At 38.8% G+C, this 21,770-nt stretch overlaps 1 protein-coding gene across 3 annotated transcripts in view; it reads right to left on the bottom strand.

Annotated features, from left to right (window-relative positions):
* Nucleotides 1–21,770, bottom strand: part of LOC126236441 (sorting nexin-14-like) — a 233,372-nt gene that overhangs the window by 153,118 nt on the left and 58,484 nt on the right. For all 3 annotated transcript variants that reach the window (XM_049945754.1, XM_049945755.1, XM_049945756.1), the window contains 3 exons: nt 12,626–12,833; nt 9,427–9,541; nt 3,708–3,863 (listed from right to left, as the gene is read on the bottom strand). In XM_049945754.1, the coding sequence (XP_049801711.1) occupies nt 3,708–3,863; nt 9,427–9,541; nt 12,626–12,833 (479 nt within the window). The remainder of the gene's footprint in view (nt 1–3,707; nt 3,864–9,426; nt 9,542–12,625; nt 12,834–21,770) is intronic.

Genomic DNA, 21,770 nt, shown 5'->3' with positions numbered 1-21,770 from the left:
GTACAAGCAGTATATATATTGTAACTTTCGTCAAAATGGAAAGTAAGGAAAACATTAGTGACATTGCGAATGGAATCAAAGGGAGTGACACTTTAGCGGGTAGAAAAGTTGAGGTATTAAAATTCACAGATGATAGTGGGTATAGGTCAGAATTAAATTTGACCATAACTGACAGTGAAGTAAGTGGTATTCAGGACGAGGAAATTAAGGCTTCGTTCACTGCAATTAGAGACAAAGTGGGAAGAGAGGGGAGTAGTGTTGATGGAAAGGACTTCAGTGAGGAAAAGAACACTGATAGTGATGTTCAAAGGGCACAGGCTTCGTCAAATGAGAATAATTTACAAGATATGTTCATGCAAATCATGGGGGCTGTGAATAATATGGGTAATGATATAAGTAGTGAAATTAGAATGAACTTGGTAAGGTGAGGAGTGACATGATTAGCATGGGTACCAGAATGACCATACTAGCTAATGACATTAAAAAGGAAGTTAGTCTCATTCTGGAAAAAGTGTCTGGATTAGAACAACATGTGAATGAAGTAGAAAAGAGCTGTGATAATAATATGATAAAAGTAAGGGAAGAGACTGATGACAAACTTAAAAAAGTGAGTACTAATTGCGTTGAGGGGAGAAGGAAGTTATGTGAGGACTTTGTGAATACAGTACAGGCTATTGAGAAAAAGGGTAAGGCCGACATTATAAGCAGTGCAGATGAAATTATTGTTGATGGAGAGGTGTTTTGTGGTTCTGATGCAGAAGGGTCTGGTAGGAATTTCGCATGGTTATCTGAAACTGATAGTAAAGGAAACAGTGAAATGAAGGTTATCAATGTATATGGCGATTATACTAAGTATGAAGTTAACACTGAAATCATTCAAAGTGATACAACAGAAGTGCCTGCGTGTGCAAACCATGTGCAATGTGTAGAAAATAATTCAGAAAACAAAGTGGCTGAAACGTCTAGTGATAATCTGCTCCACTGTCAAAAAGTTGCTTTCCTGCTAGAATCTGATGACGAAAATGATATCGGTGATAGTTCAGATGATGAAGGGTACATGAGTACAGATAAGAATGAACATACTAACTTTTCCTATTGTTCAAAAGTTGCGTACTTAAGTGAATATGGTGGTGAGGAAGAGAGTAGTGATGACTCCAGTGAAAATGAATTTTCAGGTGTAAAAGGAAGTGAATATACTTCTAATGAAAGAGGGTATGAAAAAATTAATGACATTTTACCAAAGCAAGATACAGAAAGTAGAGGAGAAATGCGTACCATCACATTTCCGACTTTGATAAAGGTCGGATTGTAGCCAATCGCGATTGCGGTTTATTGTATCGCGACATTGCTGCTCGCACTGGTCGAGATCCAATGACTGTTAGCAGAATATGTAATCGGTGGGTTCAGAAGGGAATACAGAACACCGTGAGCTGGATCTAGGTTGATGACACCCTATTCACATTCCTCCAGAACCTCAATATCTTCTCCCTCAACGGCCTCATATCACTAGCAGTCGAGAAGACAGGCATCTTATCCGCATGGCTGTAACAGCCACGTCTCGATCCCTGAGTCAACAGATGGGGACGTTTGCAAGACAACAACCATCTGCGCGAACAGTTCGACGATGTTTGCAGCAGCATGGACTATCAGCTCAGAGACCATGGCTGTGGTTACCCTCGACACTGAATCACAGACAGGAGCACCTGAGATGGTGTACTCAACGATGAACCTGGGTGCACGAACAGCAAAACATCATTTTTTCAGATGAATCCAGGTTCTGTTTACAGCATCGTGATGGTCGCATCCATGTTTGGTGACATCACGGTGAACGCACATTGGAAGCGTGTATTCGTCATTGCCATACTGGCGTATCACCCGGCGTGATGGTATGGGGTGCCATTGGTTACACGTCTCTGTTACCTCTTGTTCGCATTGACAGCACTTTGAACAGTGGACGTTGCGTTTCAGATGTGTTATGACCCGTGGCTCTACTCTTCATTCCATCCCTGCGAAACCCTACATTTCAGCAGGATAATGCACGACCGCATGTTGCAGGTCCTGTACGGGCCTTTCTGGAAACAGAAAATATTTGACTGCTGCCCTGGCAAGCACATTCTCCAGACCTCTCACCAACTGAAAACGTCCGGTCAATGGTGGCCGAGCAACTGGCTCATCACAATACGCCAGTCACTACTCTTGATGAACTGTGGTATCATGTTGAAACTGCATGGGCAGCTGTACCTGTACACGCCATCCAAGCTCTGTTTGACTCAATGCCCACGCGTATCAAGGCCGTTATTACGGCCAGAGGTGGTTTTTCTGGGTAATGATTTCTCAGGATCTATGCACCCAAATTGCATGAAAATGTAATCACATGTCAGTTCTGGTATAAACTTAAAACTTGAATCAGGTAAACAGTGACACATATGAGACTTGCCCATCTACTTTTCCTTCATGTTTGTCAAGCCTATGCTGGAAAAAACAATCTTATGGATGTCATGAAAGAAGCTGTTTGCAGAACTGAGGAAAGGAAAGCTAAGTTTGAAAACTGTATGTAAGAACTGTGGAATCCAAAATGTAAGAAATAAATGCCTTCTTGTTCACAGAAATTATGATTCCTCTCTTCCGTTAAGATGTGATCCACAGTGTTTCTAAAATAATAATAATAATGAGGTTTCTCAATGACTGATTGTTACTGTGGCCTACAGTAAATCTGATCTGCCATTTGTAAACGGTCTCAAAGAAAAGTACTGTAAAATTAATGTCTTCCCAGCTGTGTGATATCTTTCTCAAGCCTATAGGAAGGAAATTATTACCAAGAAGCAGGACCTATAAAGTTGGGCCCATATTGATGACGCTGAACACTGAATTGTTTCTCTTTGTAGAATGACATAGTACTCACTGCTTAACACTTTCACACACAGTCAATATTATATTTTTGCCTAACGATTTTGGTGACAGATTATTTCTAATTCATATTAGACAAAAATCAGTGATTAAGTTTTCATGCCCCTCACCCCCAACCAACAAACAGTAAATTGGTTTGTGAAAGTAGGCTTTCCTAGTATACACTGCTGATGAAATCTTCTTGGGCTTCCATCTGGGTAGCTGCATCCAGATGGAAGCACGAGAAGATTTCATCAGTAAACTGGTTTTCTTGCATCCCCATCTCCCACTTTTAAACTGTTGTTTTGCCACTGTTCACATATCATGTTCCATAAATCTCATTACAGATAAGAGCATTCAAGAATGCGAAATGCATTAAGTTGTGTAGCTCTTCAGAAACTCAAATCTGCCCTCAAGGGCAGGATTTCGAGGATATTGAATCAAGTCCACAAAATAAGATGGTGATTCTGAAGAGCACTGCAGTCAATGCACGATCGATGATACGACTGAGTGGCAATAAGAAGGGAAGTACATTGGAAATTAATGCTCAATGTTGAGGCAGTTCGGGAACTTACTGAACCTACGGTGCATTTATTTTTTCGTGTCACGCATGGCATTACCAACATGTCAACTCTTGCTGTATTGTACTAAATAATTCTCTACACCATCTATATCATTTTTCTAATTTTAGTACAAATCTGAGAGAAGGAGGGAGAGGGGAGGGAGGGAGAGAGAGAGTTAGTTTTAGCTCCTAACTCTACTGAATTAGTTAATTACCAGTATTAAAATAAGTGCATGATAGCAAATTAAGAATTTCTTACTTGAGAACATTTCCTCCACTACAGAAGGGCTGAACTCAATATGATCAGGTGACGCTGGACTGAAGTATACTGAATATAGATCCCAAGCCTCTCTGTACAAATTTTCAAGATCCTCGTCACTCAAGTCAGGTGTTATCATTTTGCGGTTGAATTCTTCTACAACACAGAATGGGGAAAAACTTCCTAAGTACATACAATATTTCAGACATCAAAAAAGTGAATATAACATAATGACCACAAAAACTAAATAAACATGCATCACAACAAAGTCTAAAAGTTAAACTAAAGATGCATTTACACTGAGCTCAAAACACGTTCTGCAACAATGATCACAACATTGTATGCAGCTAGTACTGGACTACCTATGTTTGCAACACGTTGCCAACACGAAAATGTCTTCCACTGTTGTATCGATACAGATAAAAGGAATGTTGTTTCGGGATCTGCTTCCACTAAATGCTGCTATTCAGTGGTAATGTTTGTTTATGCTCTGTCCCACTTTGTGTAGTATTGCATTTTTTTCTTCAGCTGCAGTGTGTGTTCCTTTTCGAAACAGAAGTGGACAAAAAACAAAATTTACAAATTTGTCACAGTGTTGAGATAGAGGAATACCTTTGGAATGTTCGAAGTTCCAGTTACAGAAATACTACATTTAAGCATAATTCTCTTCAAAAAACAGCTACACTGCTTGGCACCAGTAGCAATGGTGTAGATAAAAAAACTGATGCCTCTTGTATCACAGTACCGATGTGAGAAACAAAAACTGAAGACAGCAAGAGATCTGGAAGTGTGACGGATTCTTTGTATCAACCGAAGTTATTTGGTTTCAATTGTCTATGGTTACTGCATGATACTTAGAAACCAAATGAAACAAGGGATACAGAGGATAAAGAGGTAAGCAAAGTTATGCTTGCTTACTTATGTTTATTTGTATTCTATATTAAACAACAATACTCAGTTGTAATTATTCTGCCATGGTAAAAGTCCTTATGGGCTTACAAAATAATTGCAATTCATCAGAAATTTCTTTGTATGTGTTTGAACTTCCCGTGATATATTTGGAAGTGCAGTAATAAATGATTCAGCAGCACCTCTTCTCCATGTTCCTGGGATCACTTCCCCTGTAAGTAGGAAATAAAAATCAAAGCTTCGTTGTGGGCTGTAATGGCTCCTCGACTAGGCATTTTTCCTTAAGAATATACGGAAACACACTGCTATCATGGTCTTCTCTGGTTGCAACAACCTTGGTTTTCAAAATACATAAAACACTGAGGCTGTAATACCAAATGTATTTTCTACAACTTTCTTTGCCTTGGTTGTCCTTTCACAGGTATGGCTTCAAGATGTTTTCCTGCAATGGAAAAGCATCTGCCATGAATTCGTGTGGTAGTGGCTTTGTTCCTCCAGGTAAACATTTACAACATAGAAAGTTTGTTTGTTTTTGTGAAATAGGTCACTTACAGAGGCATTCTTAAAAACACTTCCATCTGAAATCCTTCCTTGTCACATAACATAGGCACACAAAAAGTTGTAATTGGTGTCAACAACAGCATGCAACACAATGCTGAATGACCCTTTGTAATTGTAAAATTCACTCCCACTAGCAACAAGACACTTTAGGAAAATATGCCTCCTGTCAGTTGCTCCCACACAATGAAGGAAGTGGAATATCTGGCTCAATACACTTTCTTTTGCCTGCCATTCACCCTCAGTCACCAGCAACTGAAACAAGTAAATTTGACTTATGGTTCCACAACAGATACCTGCAGAGGGTGCAGAAGATGCCGCAGGTCCAGGTGAACTGACAACAAGTATGTATCCTCCACAAAAACAGATATAAGTGACCCTTTAAACCAAGTCATGTCAGTGTTGCAGACTGATTTGCACAAACAACAAAAATGAGAACAGGACTCATTAAGTGAATTTGGGACATATGTCGTCAGCAAATTACATGAGTTGCCACACTATGAAAGGGCAGTGTCAACATTTATGATACTCTCTATGAGGCAGAAATGCATTCCTTTAGAAGGGAGCAGTCAATATTGAATGTGGATGTGGCAGATGGATCATCAAATCCAGATTCCTCCATCATCTTCACTAGAAGTGCCAGTGACATTGGAGTCGAAGAAGCATTATTTGTTGAAAATAATAACGATGGTGGTGATGATGATAGAACTGTGAAATAATTATGCAAGGCTATGATAGGAATTTCCTGTAGCCAAAAATAGAAGAGTAACAGTAATTATTGGTTTCATTGGAACTACTCTACTGAAAATTGTGTCTTTCTTTTAAATAACTTCTCCTATTACATACATTAGAATTTCAAAATCAGACAATGACATCCTCATGAAGTTATGAAAACCAGAACAGTCTTCCAAATTCAGCTCATGTCATTCTTGCCATGTCTTCTATAATATTCGATGGCTACATATTTTTCTTTGTCTGCTTTTTTTGTCGAGTAGCAGCATCACCTATCTTTAATTCTTCCTCTTCACTTGTCACAGTCTTGCTCTTGTTGCAAATACATAATGTGAAATGTTTTCTGGCAGTTCAGTGCAGCAGAAGATGTGATGCAAACAATAAACACTGTTGCTGATGTTGGTGGAACAATGTTGGGAACAGAAATGTTTTTAAACTCAGTGTAAACATAGCTTAATGATTAGTAAAAGTAGTGCCCGGGAGAGGTAGGTCAGTTCTCCTACCTGTTGTTTTTCGCTCATTTTTAAGTGTCAATGAGAAACCTTTGGCCTAGAATGGATTGGCCCATGACTCTAAGCACACACTGTAGTCACAGTGATATTTCTGCTACAGGTGCTATCTAGTGTAGCATCGTAAGCAGCAATGATTACTGGATGAACACTTATTATTAATGGGGTTAATGTGGCAACATTGTGCAATAATCATTCTTCATTTGGCTTTGGAATAGTTTGCTTAGTTGGGTTCAAAAAGCGAGTGCCGAAGGCATCCAATTTGTGACCACTGAGCTGTTAGGCAAGAACACTATTGTGGAAATGTGCAGAAAAGTGGAGAGGTATCTTCTATGCTTGCCACTTCCGCAGTCGGTTTTGCTGCTCCTTAATATAATGCTTTTTGATGTCACAGTAGCACAGAGTGTCCACTTCTTTGCAGACTTTATCAGCGGTCATTGTTGTTGTTGTTGTTGTGGTCTTCAGTCCTGAGACTGGTTTGATGCAGCTCTCCATGCTACTCTATCCTGTGCAAGCTGCTTCATCTCCCAGTACCTACTGCAACCTACATCCTTCTGAATCTGCTTAGTGTATTCATCTCTTGGTCTCCCTCTATGATTTTTACCCTCCACGCTGCCCTCCAATACTAAATTGGTGATCCCTTGATGCCTCAGAACATGTCCTCCCAACCGATCCCTTCTTCTGGTCAAGTTGTGCCACAAACTTCTCTTATCCCCAATCCAATTCAATACTTCCTCATTAGTTACGTGATCTACCCATCTAATCTTCAGCATTCTTCTGTAGCACCACATTTTGAAACCTTCTATTCTCTTCTTGTCTACACTATTTAATGTCCATGTTTCACTTCAATACATGGCTACACTTCATACATGGCTACACTTCATACATGGCTACACTTCATACATGGCTACACTTCATACAAATACTTTCAGAAAAGTCTTCCTGACACTTAAATCTATACTCGATGTTAACAAATTTCTCTTCTTCAGAAATGCTTTCCTTGCCATTGCCAGTCTGCATTTGATATCCTCTCTACTTCGACCATCATCAGTTATTTTGCTCCCCAAATAGCAAAACTCATTTACTACTTTAAGTGTCTCATTTCCTAATCTAATTCCCTCAGCATCACCCGATTTAATTCGACTACATTCCATTATCCTTGTTTTGCTTTTGTTGATGTTCATCTTATATCCTCCTTTCAAGACACTGTCCATTCCATTCAACTGCTCTTCCAAGTCCTTTGCTGTCTCTGACAGAATTACAATGTCATCGGCGAACCTCACAGTTTTTATTTCTTCTCCATGGATTTTAATTCCTACTCCAAATTTTTCTTTTGTTTCCTTTACTGCTTGCTCAATATACAGATTGAATAACATCAGGGAGAGGCTACAACCCTGTCTTACTCCCTTCCCAACCACTGCTTCCCTTTCATGTCCCTCGACTCTTATAACTGCCATCTGGTTTCTGTACAAATTGTAAATAGCCTTTCGCTCCCTGTATTTTACCCCTGCCACCTTTAGAATTTGAAAGAAAGTATTCCAGTCAATTTTCTTTAAATCAAACATATTTTGTGGAGATGGTTTTCCCTATTTGGAAAGTATTAAAAAACAGATGTCCAAAAGATGCTTGTCCGCTGTGAGTATCTAGAGTTAAGCTAGTTAATTCTGCCAATCTATGAGTACTAACTAATATTTGCCATCTTAACACTGAACGGCCATGCTTTAGATAATCTATTCCTTTATTTAGTCACATTGTAGTTCAATGCAATTTGTCCAATGCTTTCAGTGAATAGATTCCATCAGTGAAATGTGATTCAAGGAAGTCGTCAGTACAATAACCATCTATGGCTAACAATGGGCATAAAATTTTATTCAGCTGCAAATTCCTTTAGGCGCATGGCAAAGGGGAAAGCTAAGTGTGCAAATTCTGGTGAATAGGGGGCTGTTCCAACAGCTCATACTTCAGAACACTCAAGTTTTTTATATCCAGGCCTCTTATCAAACAATTTTTCTATGCCTTTCGCCTTGGGACAGTGTAGTACCTGCCAGTCCTTCCTTTGCTCTTTGGAAGGTAATCAGTTTGAAGAACACCTTTTATTACACAAGAAAATACTTTTCTGGCAGACAAAACTAATTTTCCCAATCCTTGAATAGTGCCACAATTTCCCACAGATTACTTTGCTATTACATTTCTGGCGTGAAGGGGAGATCATGTCTCACCTCTAGTAGGAAAACAGAGTAGAAAATCAATTTCTTGTCAAAGTTGCTTATACATTGCTGAGAAATCTGGTTTTGCATTCAAAAATGGATTATTCTTCTTGCACAAAACTATCTTGTGGTTATTTATTCTTATCAATTAGAAACTCCGTTTCTTCAAAGGATCACATGGTGCTTTCGTACAGATCTTTCAGCCCATTATCTGATCTTCTGTCATTCATTTTCGTCAGTTCTTTGTGGAAAATCACTTGAAGTGAATTGAATTTTCCTGCAGTTGGGCAGGAACTGGTGTATATTGTGCAATACTGCCCTTAGGCCTTACTGTAAACTGAACGAGTATCAATACTTTTAAAGTTTTTCAGTCTTTTTCAGTATAGCTCATATGGTGAACATTATTGCACAATACTCATGAATATGCAATAAATCTTGAGTGTGTGAGAGAAGTGGGGGTAAATCTTGTTGTTAAGTTCCTCAGTTAATGTAGAATGTTCTTTTCATTTCAGATCATTATTCTTCACACAAACTTTTCATAACTTTTACCTGATGTAAGACAACGTCCCACACCACATACAATACGAGTTTTATTTTCTCGCAATTCTTATTTATAACTACATTATATGCTGCGCACAGAAGATCGACACCCAGTTTTGTTTGCTGACCAGTTCTGCAGTAAATTCAGCTTTTGGTACTCATGCTTCTTTATCTGTTATCCTTGAAAATGAGGAATGTCAGAAGAGAATGATATAAGTGTTTTACATACAGAATCAAGGATTTTTTTCCATTATCCAAGCGTACCTACATCCAAACAGAACTGTAGAATGTTGACTGATCCCACTCCTTTTAGGAACTGAATAAAAGGATAAAGTAAACTCTGGTCTTTCAGCACCCCTGCCATATCAAAACGTAATGCCTGGAAATAAAAATCCACAAGCTGTAAATATCATCACATAAATGTAATAACTGTAAAAAAATTAATTACAATTCTTAAGCATTAAATTTTAAGATCAGAGAAGGAAAATGCAGTCAACGAATGAAATATTTAACAGCCAAAAATTGATGAAGAAATTGTAATAATTAGAAATGCAGCACTTAGCAATTAACAATGTAAGTCACATTTGCATAGCTTACTATTCGATGAAGCAAAAGAGGAAAATGTTATAGCACTATGAAAGGTGTAAAGAAAATGGGGAGGGGGTCATTTACACATAGTTAAGGAAGATGCTTCAGTAAGGTAAGAAGGTGTGATCAAATTTTCACCTTTCCTAACTGCCACATGTTCCTTAGCTAGAGTTCTGAATTTTCTCCTTTACAACTTTTAAATATTTCATTGTATTCCTCTTAACCACTCATCGAACATCGTGTTTTGCCAGTTCATGTTTCTTCACTTTTTAAGTGCAGTTTTTTATTCTTTATGGTGTAAACATCAAATCATATTCAACGCAGAGCTTACAGGAGTCCACAGCAAAAGTAGGTATACATAGTAAATATGTGCTATTCACTGAATATGTTTGGAAAACATGAGCATATATCAAATAATTCTAAACAATGCAACCTTCTTAGGTACAAGGGAAGCACCACGCAATCAGCACATCAGTCTCCTAAACAACATGTTTCCTCTGACCGTGCATCACTGCTATAACTAGTTTTTTAATTAACATTTACCAATATTTTGATAGTGTGGTAACAGTTAACCACAAACGGAAAACCTAACCAAAATATTATTTCAGTGAGAATATGATACAGAAAACTGAAGTGACACGAAGGTGCAACCAACTGATGAGATAATTGCATACATTTTAACACCTCTAGCTGTATCAATTACTGATACCAGCAACAGCAGTAAGTACAATAGAATCATCACTTATGGGCATCACTGTAGTCACTTTTGGGTAATTACAGGCATTACATGATGAACCCTATACAAACTTGCCACTGCAATCAAAAGCTGCTGTGTAATAGCAGAACCTGTATCTTGATGAAAACATCAGACTAGATACACGGATAACTTTTTCTGTATCAGATAATCTTTTAAGCAATGGAAAATCCAGGATGGACTGTAACAATATAATGAAAATGACAGTTGCTACTCACCATATAGCAGAGATGCACAAGGCCTTTCTGCGACTCAGCATCTCCACTACATGGTGAGTAGCAACTATCCCTTTCATTATATTGTAATTTAATTAAAAGTATTTACATGGAAGACCTGGAATATACATGTTGTAAAATTAACAAAGATGAATTTTAAGTCTGTAAGAAAACTATAAACCTTCACTGTTTTGCAGGAAAAATTAGTTATGCTGGTAGTGCTTTTCACGAAAATAACAGAGGCATTATAACAGCTATGAGAAAATACTAAATAAAACAACACGAGATTTGAGGTATTCAAGATGAAAACATTACACACTTCAAATATCACAGTGTTTTTACAAATCTATGTTTTTGAAAAGTACTTTACAGAAGGGTAATTGATGTACACAGAATAAGAGTACTGCAGTCACAATACAATGTAACAGCAAAACAGTATAGTGTTAATTGCACTAACATTTTACCTTATTCACTGTCAATGAGGGCTCAAAATAAGACCTGAGAGCATAAAACGTAATTATCAGCAAAGCATTAGTTTCGGGACATCTGCTTTTTTATAATAGAATTTGCAGACATATTAAACATGGACATTAACATCAACTTTTACTTAGTTAGCACTTTAATGTAAATGTAACAAAAACTGATTTTTTTCAAATGCATACAAATACAAAACAATTTAAGGGAATCTACAGGGTGTGTTCATAAAGTAATACAAGTATCATCATAAAAAATATTCGAGACGTAGTTTAAAATGTTTATAAATCTTAGAAGAACTTGGTAGATTGTGCATCTACACATTTTTACAGAGTGTTCCCAAGGCACATGCCTGGAAGGCCTCTGTGAGAATCTTGTTCAGAGTAGTTATCAAAGCCGCTTTGATTGCTTCAATGCCATCAAAGTGGTGTCCTTTGAGGGCAGCCTTAATACTTGAATAACAGAAGAAGTCTGCCAGAGCCAAGTCTGAATTCTTAGGAGACTGAGGCAGAATTGCATGACTTGGAAGATTGTCATGATGGAGCACCCACACAGTAGCCGTCTCCTTTCGCATGCAAAAGGACCCTTTTTCTAAATCTTTCAAGAACATCCATACAGTATGCAATGATAATGATCTGTCCTGGATGTACAAACTCCTTGTGGACCAGACCCTTAGTGTCAAAGAAGTCAACAAGCAATGACATGCCCATTCTTACCTTCTTTTGATGCTCATTCTTGCCTTCTTTTGTTTGTGAGATGACAGTGTGTGCTGTTCAGCACTCTGGTGCTTTGTCTCCTGGTCGTACTAAAATGCGTGTTTCACCCCCAATAATACACTGCCTGAAAAAAATCATGCTCAGTTTGAACATGTTCTGGAAGTTCACTCATGATTGTTACTCAATTGGCCTTTTGCTCACATTACTTGAAGGATCAATGTCAATGCGATCATCGTAGCACTTGTTCAATGGTCAGAGTTCAACAAATCATGCACGCAAGTCACATTTTCACCAGTAAGGCTACCTGTTGGCTGTTCAGAGTGGGGTTGCCCTGTTTGGTGCATGACTTGATCATATTCCACAGTTTGATCATTTTCTCCATTGCACAACAGACACCTTTTAAGGTGAGTTAACAAAATCAACAGTACTGACACAAGCACTGCTTGGAGCCAACTGACCTTGGGCTGGTTGTGAAGCCAAGTGTCTCCCAATCTAGCCCAAGTGTCCAAACACAATGTCACATGCAGTAGCTTCCCAATAACATCACTTGTGTTACTTTATGAACACACTCTGTATATGACAAATTAAAGGAATAGTAATGTGCTGAAGCAAAGTTTAGCTCTCCCACACCAATTTTAATAAGCTGAGTGGGAACTAGGCTAAATTTGTTTCAAATATGTCACATCAAAAGAAGTTCTATAAATAACTGATCTTACTGATGCATGTTTTGGAGGTGCCACAGAGGAAACAAAGTGTGCCAGAAATGGAACAGTATCAGGCACTACAGCTGGATATTGTGTTAGAGGCTGTTTATCCACCAAAAGTAGTAGCAGACTGTTAACAATGGCTGGATCAGCCAGTACATCCATTGTAGGTAAAAGCACCCATCCTGACAGAATCTCTCGTATTAAGACATTAAAATTTCTGTAAACAAAAAATATAATTATTAATTACACACAGTGCCGTACAGGTTCAGTGTGAAAAAAAAAACCTATTGTTTAATAAGTGTCACAAATGTTTTAGATTTTCATGGATTCGGTAAGCTGTGGACATTCTGTTTACAGCCCTAATCTAAATAATTACTCCATACTCCTTTTGATGACTTGCTATATGTCATTTTGGAATTACTAATTTCTTCTTTCTGTTCCTTTTTCAAGCTGCCAACTGACAGTTCAGATCAGTATACAACACTGCTCATTGAGAGTACAGTAAGTAAATGTTTATATTAATTGATGTTTTGGAACTGCAGCTGGATGACATAAACTTCACACTGTGATATTTCAGCTGACAACCAGACAGTTATCTTGAGGCCGAGTTAACACAGAATTCACAAAATGCTTATTTTTATTTATTTATTTACTGTTCCGTGGGACCACATTAAGGAGAAGTCTCCATGGTCATGGAACGAGTCAATACATGAAATTATAACACGATTGTAGAAACAGATAAACTGAAATAGAAGAAACATATTCAGTTGTAGATTGTAGAAACAGATAAAATGAAATATAAGAAACATATTCAGGTGACAAGTCGTTAGTTTAAATAAAGAAAATCAAGAATGTAACACTGGAATTTGCTTAATTTTTTAGCTCTTCCAGGAGCTCCTTGACAGAATAGAAGGAGTGAGCCATGAGGAAACTCTTCAGTTTAGACTTAAAAGTGTTTGGGCTACTGCTAAGATTTTTGAGTTCTTGTGGTAGCTTATTGAAAATGGATGCAGCAGAATACTGCACTCCTTTCTGCACAAGAGTCAAGGAAGTGCATTCCACATGCAGATTTGATTTCTGCCTAGTATTAACTGAGTGAAATCTGCTAACTCTTGTGAATAAGCTAATATTGCTAAAAACAAACGACATTAAATAAAATATATACTGTGAGGGCAATGTCAAAATTCCCAGACTATTGAATAGGGGTCGACAAGAGGTTTTCGAACTTACACCACACATAGCTCGAACAGCCTGTTTTTGAGCCAAAAATACCCGTTTTGAATCAGAAGAATTACCCCAAAAAATAATACCATATGACATAAGCGTATGAAAATATGCAAAGTTGACTACTTTTCGTGTTGAAATGTCACTATTTCAGATACTGTTCTAATGGTAAATAAAGCGGCATTTAGTTTCTGAACAAGATCCTGACCATGGGCATTCCACAACAGCTTACTATCTATCCGAACGCCTAGGAACTTGAACTGTTTCGTCTCGCTTATAATATGCCCATTCTGTCTGATTAAAATATCAGTTCTTGTTGAATTGTAACTTAGAAACTGTAAAAACTGAGTCTTACTATGATTTAGCATCAAATTATTTTCCACAAGCCACAAACTTATTTCATGAACTACATTATTTGATAGTGTTTCAATATTACACACAAGATCCTTCACTACCAAGCTGGTGTCATCAGCAAACAGAAATATTTTTGAATCACCTGTAATACTAGAAGGCATATCATTTATATAAATAAGAAACAGCAGTGGCCCCAGCACCGATCCTTGGGGAACGCCCCATTTAACAGTGCCCCATTGGGACTGAACATCACTACCACTCTCAATATTGCGGAGAATTACCTTCTGCTTTCTGTTCTTAAAGTAAGAGGCGAACCAATTGTAAGCTACTCCCCTTACTCCATAATGTTCCAACTTCTGCAGTAATATTTTGTGGTCAACACAGTCAAAAGCCTTCGTTAAATCAAAGAAAACACCTAATGTTCGCAACCTTTTATTTAATCCATCCAAAACCTCACAGAGAAAAGAGACTATACCATTTTCAGTTGTTAAGCCATTTCTAAAACCAAACTGTACATTTGACAGCAAATTATGTGAATTTAAATGCTCCGGTAACCTTGTATATACAACCCTCTCGATAACTTTAGCAAACACCAATGGCATAGAAATAGGCCTATAATTCTCAACATATCCCTGTCTCCCTTTTTATAAAGTGGCTTCACTACCGAGTACTTTAATCGGTCAGGAAACCGACCACTCCTAAAGGAAAAGTTACGGATATGGCTAAGTACTGGGCTAACATACATGGAACAATACTTCAGTATTCTGCTAGATACCCCATCATATCCAGGAGAGTTCTTGGTCTTTAGTGATTTAATTATTAACTCAATCTCCCTCTTGTCAGTATCATGAAGGAGCATTTCAGGTAACTTCCCTGTTGGGACTAGGTTTCTATTTAGTTCACCTGCTATATTCAGAAAGTGATTATTAAATACTGTACATATATGTGACTTATCAGTAACACGTACATTCCCACTATGCACTTATTCTATATCCTCGACCTGTCTCTGCAGACCAGCCACTTCCTTTACGACTGACCATATGGTTTTAATTTTATCCTGAGACTTAGCTATTCTATCTGCATACCACATACTTTTTGCCTTCCTAATAACTTTTTTAAGCACCTTACAATACTGTTCGTAATGGGCTACTGCAGTTAGATTGTGACTGTTTCTAACATTTTGATAAAATTGCCACTTTGTGCTACAAGATATTCTTATCCCTTTAGTCAGCCACCCAGGCTGCCTGTTTGTGCTAGTACCCTGTTTTGAAAGTTCTAACGGAAAGCAACTTTCAAAGAGCATAAGAAGAGTCTTGAGGAAAGCATTATATTTATCGTCTACTGTATCAGCACTATAAACATCTTGCCACTCTTGTTCCTTGATAAGGTTTACAAAAGTCTCTACAGCAACTGGATCAGCTTTCCTAAAAAGTTGGTAACTATATTTAACATGTGTTGCAGCACAAAAATCTTTTAGACTTAAAATTTGTGCATCATGATCTGAAAGGCCATTCACCTTTTTGCTAACAGAATGCCCTTCTAGTAATGAGGAATGAACAAAAATGTTGTCTATGGTTGTTCTACTGTTCCCTTGCACTCTTGTTGGAAAGAATACAGTTTGCATAAGATTATATGAATTAAGGAGGTCTACCAGCATCCTTTTCCTTGCACAATCACTTATACAATTAATATTGAAGTCACCACATATAACTAACTTTTTGTTTTTCCTATAAAGGCAGCAGAGGATCAAATAGGTAAAAAGACGAGGGCCAGTAGAAATCCTTGGGTAACAGAAGAAATATTGATTGATGAAAGGAGAAAATATAAAAATGCAGTAAATGAAGCAGGCAAAAAGGAATACAAACGTCTCAAAAATGAGACCGACAGAAAGTGCAAAATGGCTAAGCAGGGATGGCTAGAGGACAAATGTAAGGATGTAGAGGCTTATCTTACTAGGGGTAAGATAGATACTGCCTACAGGAAAATTAAAGAGACCTTTGGAGATAAGAGAACCACTTGTATGAACATCAAGAGCTCAGATGGAAACCCAGTTCTAAGCAAAGAAGGGAAAGCAGAAAGGTGGAAGGAGTATATAGAGGGTCTATGCAAGGGCAATGTACTTGAGGACAATATTATGGAAATGGAAGAGGATGTAGATGAAGATGAAATGGGAGATACGATATTGCGTGAATAGTTTGACAGAGCACTGAAAGACCTGAATCGAAACAAGGCCCCCGGAGTAGACAACATTCCATTGGAACTACTGGCGGCCTTGGGAGAGCCAGTCATGACAAAACTCTACCATCTGGTGAGCAAGATGTATGAAACAGGCGAAATACCCTCAGACTTCAAGAAGAATATAATAATTCCAATCCCAAAGAAAGCAGGTGTTGACAGATGTGAAAATTACCGAACTATCAGTTTAATAAGCCACGGCTGCAAAATACTAACGCGAATTCTTTACAGACGAATGGAAAAACTAGTAGAAGCCGACCTCAGGGAAGATCAGTTTGGATTCCGTAGAAATACTGGAACACGTGAGGCAATACTGACCTTACGACTTATCTTAGAAGAAAGATTAAGGAAAGGCAAACCTACGTTTCTAGCATTTGTAGACTTAGAGAAAGCTTTTGACAACGTTAACTGGAATACTCTCTTTCAAATTCTAAAGGTGGCAGGGGTAAAATACAGGGAGCGAAAGGCTATTTACAATTTGTACAGAAACCAGATGGCAGTTATAAGAGTCGAGGGGCATGAAAGGGAAGCAGTGGTTGGGAAGGGAGTAAGACAGGGTTGTAGCCTCTCCCCGATGTTATTCAATCTGTATATTGAGCAAGCAGTAAAGGAAACAAAAGAAAAATTCGGAGTAGGTATTAAAATCCATGGAGAAGAAATAAAAACTTTGAGGTTTGACGATGACATTGTAATTCTGTCAGAGACAGCAAAGGACTTGGAAGAGCAGTTGAACAGAATGGATGGTGTCTTGAAGGGAGGATATAAGATGAACATCAACAAAAGCAAAACGAGGATCATGGAATGTAGTCGAATTAAGTCGGGTGATGTTGAGGGTATTAGATTAGGAAATGAGACACTTAAAGTAGTAAAGGAGTTTTGCTATTTGGGGAGCAAAATAACTGATGATGGTCGAAGTAGAGAGGATATAAAATGTAGACTGGCAATGGCAAGGAAAGCGTTTCTGAAGAAGAGAAATTTGTTAACATCGAGTATAGATTTAATTTTCAGGAAGTCATTTCTGAAAGTATTTGTATGGAGTGTAGCCATGTATGGAAGGGAAACATGGACGATAAATAATTTGGACAAGAAGAGAATAGAAGCTTTCGAAATGTGGTGCTACAGAAGAATGCTGAAGATTAGATGGGTAGATCACGTAACTAATGAGAAGGTACTGAATAGGATTGCGGAGAAGAGGAGTTTGTGGCACAACTTGACCAGAAGAAGGGATTGGTTGGTGGGACATGTTCTGAGGCATCAAGGGATCACCAATTTAGTATTGGAGGGCAGCGTGGAGGGTAAAAATCGTAGGGGGAGACCAAGAGATGAATACACCAAGCAGATTCAGAAGGATGTAGGTTGCAGTAGGTACTGGGAGATGAAGAAGCTTGCACAGGATAGAGTAGCATGGAGAGCTGCATCAAACCAGTCTCAGGACTGAAGACCACAACAACAAACAACATAAAGTGAACCAAGAACCTCCTCTAGCTTTAGCAAAAATGTAGTGAAATCGGAGTCTGAGGATCTATAAATAACAACAGTAAGAAGTTTAGCTCCACTAAATTTAACCACACCTGCACAACATTCAAACACCTTTTCAGTGCAGTACTTTGAAACATCAGTTGACTCAAATGGGATACCGTTTTTCACATACATGGCTACTTCCCCACACCGCAAAGAGCTCCTCGAAAAGCTGCCAGCCAACCTGTATCCTGGTAAAGGAAGCCTCTGAATTATCTCCTTATTTAAGAAGTGTTCAGATATACCAATAATTTCAGAGTCAACATCTATAAGCAGTTCACTAACTTTATCTCTAATACCTGTAATATTTTGATGAAATATACTAATTCCTTCATTAATCGGGTACCTAAGCTTTGTTGAAAGTGGTTTCTTTGTTAGAGAGACTTCCCTTAAGCAGGAATACCTATCAGCTGACTTCAATCTAAAAAAGGTACAGCTCTAACACCCACAACTACCGGAATTTTCCCACGAGTGATCCCACCACCCCCACCTATGCTGTCACCTATAAGCTTTGCCAACCACCCCTTCCCATACCTGTTGAGGTGCAGGCCATGTCTAGTGAAACCCATCCTGCTGATAGACTCCACCGACACCACTGAAATGTGACTCATGCCTTCTGTCATTAGCGCACCCCCAAGTCTCATGTTATTATGCCTGACGGCTGTATTAAGATGAGGCCGATCGTGACGCTGAAACAGTTCCACGAAATGCACATTCGTGTTGCCAATCTGAGTGGCTATCTTTTCCAGGTCACCATCTATGTCATACTCCCCATCCCTATCAATACTATTACCAGCCCCACCCACAATCACTACCTGATCCTCTTTAGTAAAATCCCTACATAACCCCCCTATGTTAACAGTCACCTGAGCCAATCCTGCATTAGGCTTCACAATACTGGTGATCTGGTAAACACACGTATTGATCTACAATACAGCTTTATATGATACAGCATCATATGACACAGCAAAAAGTTAACATGGCCCCAATTTGAAGAAAAGTTTGGATTCCTCCAGTCCTCCTGATTAAGGTTGTTGTCAGTTTCCCCAAATCGCTTGAGGTAGACGATATGGTGATGAACAAGATAATAGCTGATTTTCTTTTCCATAGTTATCAATTCTGTTATGATGTAGGTAGTGATTTTTGTGTGGTAGTGATTTTTGTGTTCATGTCTTAATCACTGTACGAACATAGTCAAGGCTCATTTAATATTCATCCTCTGGAAGTGAAATTTCTATCCAGAAAAGAAGACAAAACAAAGTTTAATATCCAATTGATGCAGACATCATCTGAGACAGACCAAAGCTAGAATTGATAACTATGGAAAAGAAAATCAGCTATTATCTAAAAAAGTTTTCCCGGCGTGCTGATTGTTCCATAAAAACACGGGAGAACTGCCGGATATCAGTAACTTCCTGCCCCGATATTTCGGTGCAGAATCTTCTGGCCATCTTCAGGTGAATGCCACTGTAGTTGTACTGGCGAGTACGCCCTGAGCTCCGCTATTTAAAGCCTTCTGAGGTGACTTTGCGCATGCGCTGCTCAGCGTGCACGTTCATAATGGATCCGTGCGCTGCGCCTCGCGCCCTCCACTGTGAAAGCCTGGCGTATCGGTGTCAGGTCGATTTCCATCTTTATGCAGATAACTACGTCGACTACGAAGTTTCTCTATAACAGGATTCCAAGCAGAGTTCAGCTGATAACCGCAATCTCGATTGATGAGAGTCTCGTTGTCAGACAATCTTATTTCCACAGATTCATTGATAATCGAGCTCCAAAAGTTGGATGTATGGGCCAAAATTTTTGTGTCGTTGTAATTCATGGAATGGTCTGTGGAAATACAATGTTCGGCGATTGCGGACTTGGTGGGTTGGAGAAGGCGAGTATGGCGTTGGTGTTCCACAATGCGTTCTTGCACAGTTCGTGTTGTTTGCCCTATATATGATTTGCCGCATTCACATTCTCCAAGAATTTTTACGTCACATGAACTCCATACATGAAAACATAAAGTTTACCATGGAGATAGAGAGAGATGGTTGTCTGCCATTTTTAGACGTCTTGGTGCGACGGAAGGGTGACAGCACACTTGGTCACTCGGTGTACAGAAAGCCCACACATACAGACCTGTATCTACAAGCTACTAGTTGCCACCATCCAGCACAAACAATGGGCGTTCTCAAAACCTTGGTCCACCGTGCCCATACTATCTCTGACGCCGACAGTCTTCAAGCGGAACTGGAACACCTGCAAAAAGTATTTTTGAAGAATGGCTTTTCACCTAGGCAAGTTAACAGAGTGATGAAAACCTACAAACGCCGGAACAAGGAAGAGGAAGAGGCCTTCAGGTCGACTGTTTATCTACCATTTATTGGGAATATTTCTTCACAGATAGGCAGAATATTGAGAAAGTATCAAGTGAGAGTCATCTTTCGCCCTCCTTCCAAAATTTCATCACTGGTGGGATCCGTTAAAGACGACCTGGGCCTGCGTAAACCAGGTGTTTACAAAATTCCGTGTGAATGCGGCAAATCATATATAGGGCAAACAACACGAACTGTGCAGGAACACATTGTGGAACACCAACGGCATACTCGCCTTCTCCAACCCACCAAGTCCGCAATCGCCGAACAGTGTATTTCCACAGACCATTCCATGGATTACAACGACACAAAAATTTTCGCCCATACATCAAACTTTTGGAGCTCGATTATCAATGAATCTGTGGAAACAAGATTGTCTGACAACGAGACTCTCATCAATCGAGATAACGGTTATCAGCTGAACTCTGCTTGGAATCTTGTTATAAAGAAACTTCGTAGTCGACGTAGTTATCTGCATAAAGATGGAAATCGACCTGACACCGATACGCCAGGCTTTCACAGTGGAGGGTGCGAGGCGCAGCGCATGGAGCCGTTATGAATGCGCATGCTGAGCAGCGCATGCGCAATGTCACCTCAGAAGGCTTTAAATAACGGAGCTCAGGGCGTACTCGCCAGTACAACTACAGTGGCATTCACCTGAAGATGGCCAGAAGATTCTGCGCCGAAATATCGGGGCAGGAAGTTACTGATATCCGGCAGTTCTCCCATGTTTTTATGGAACAGCTATTATCTTGTTCATCACCATATCGTATACCTCAAGCAATTTGGGGAAACTGACAACAACCTTAATCAGGAGGGCTGGAGGAACCCAAACTTTTCTTCAAATTGGGGCCATGTTAACTTTTTGCTGTGTCATATGATGCTGCATCATATAAAGCTGTATTGTAGATCAATACGTGTGTTTCTCTAAGTTGCTCTGTCAGTTTTGTCACTGTTGCAGAGTTTTGTAATGCAGTATAACAATCATTTTAAGAATTATCATTTACTTTTGTTTAAAATAACTATATTCTTGTTTAAATACACATCACTGCCATAAATATTTCTGCCATAAATATTTCCTGTCAGTTATCTAAGCTAGAAACAAATCCATCATTTTATGTTTCTATGAGCAATTTTTAATTGTCATGGAATCTCTAATTTTTGCAAACTCAATGTGCCTCTAACTTCTTGGCTCGAAAACAAGACAGATGACTGAGGAGTCTCAACTGAGTGTTTTAAATAAATAGTCAAAGCTCAAAAATAGTGGAAGAAAAAGCCTTAACTTGCATCGAACATTAGCAATTGCCACTCAAGAAAATGAGTAAGGTATAAAGAGAAGATTCCAAATATACATAATTTGGATTTTCTAGCCAATAATAAGAACTTGAGTAAAGTGGATGACTAAAAACAATGACAGACAACCAGTGTATATTGTACATATTAAGCTCAGAGGTGACTGCACA

Source organism: Schistocerca nitens, chromosome 2 (assembly GCF_023898315.1).
Source record: "Schistocerca nitens isolate TAMUIC-IGC-003100 chromosome 2, iqSchNite1.1, whole genome shotgun sequence".
NCBI classification, from domain to species: Eukaryota; Metazoa; Arthropoda; class Insecta; order Orthoptera; family Acrididae; genus Schistocerca; species Schistocerca nitens.
Note: the sequence above shows the minus strand (reverse complement) of the source record. Positions and strands in the feature narration are given on the sequence as shown.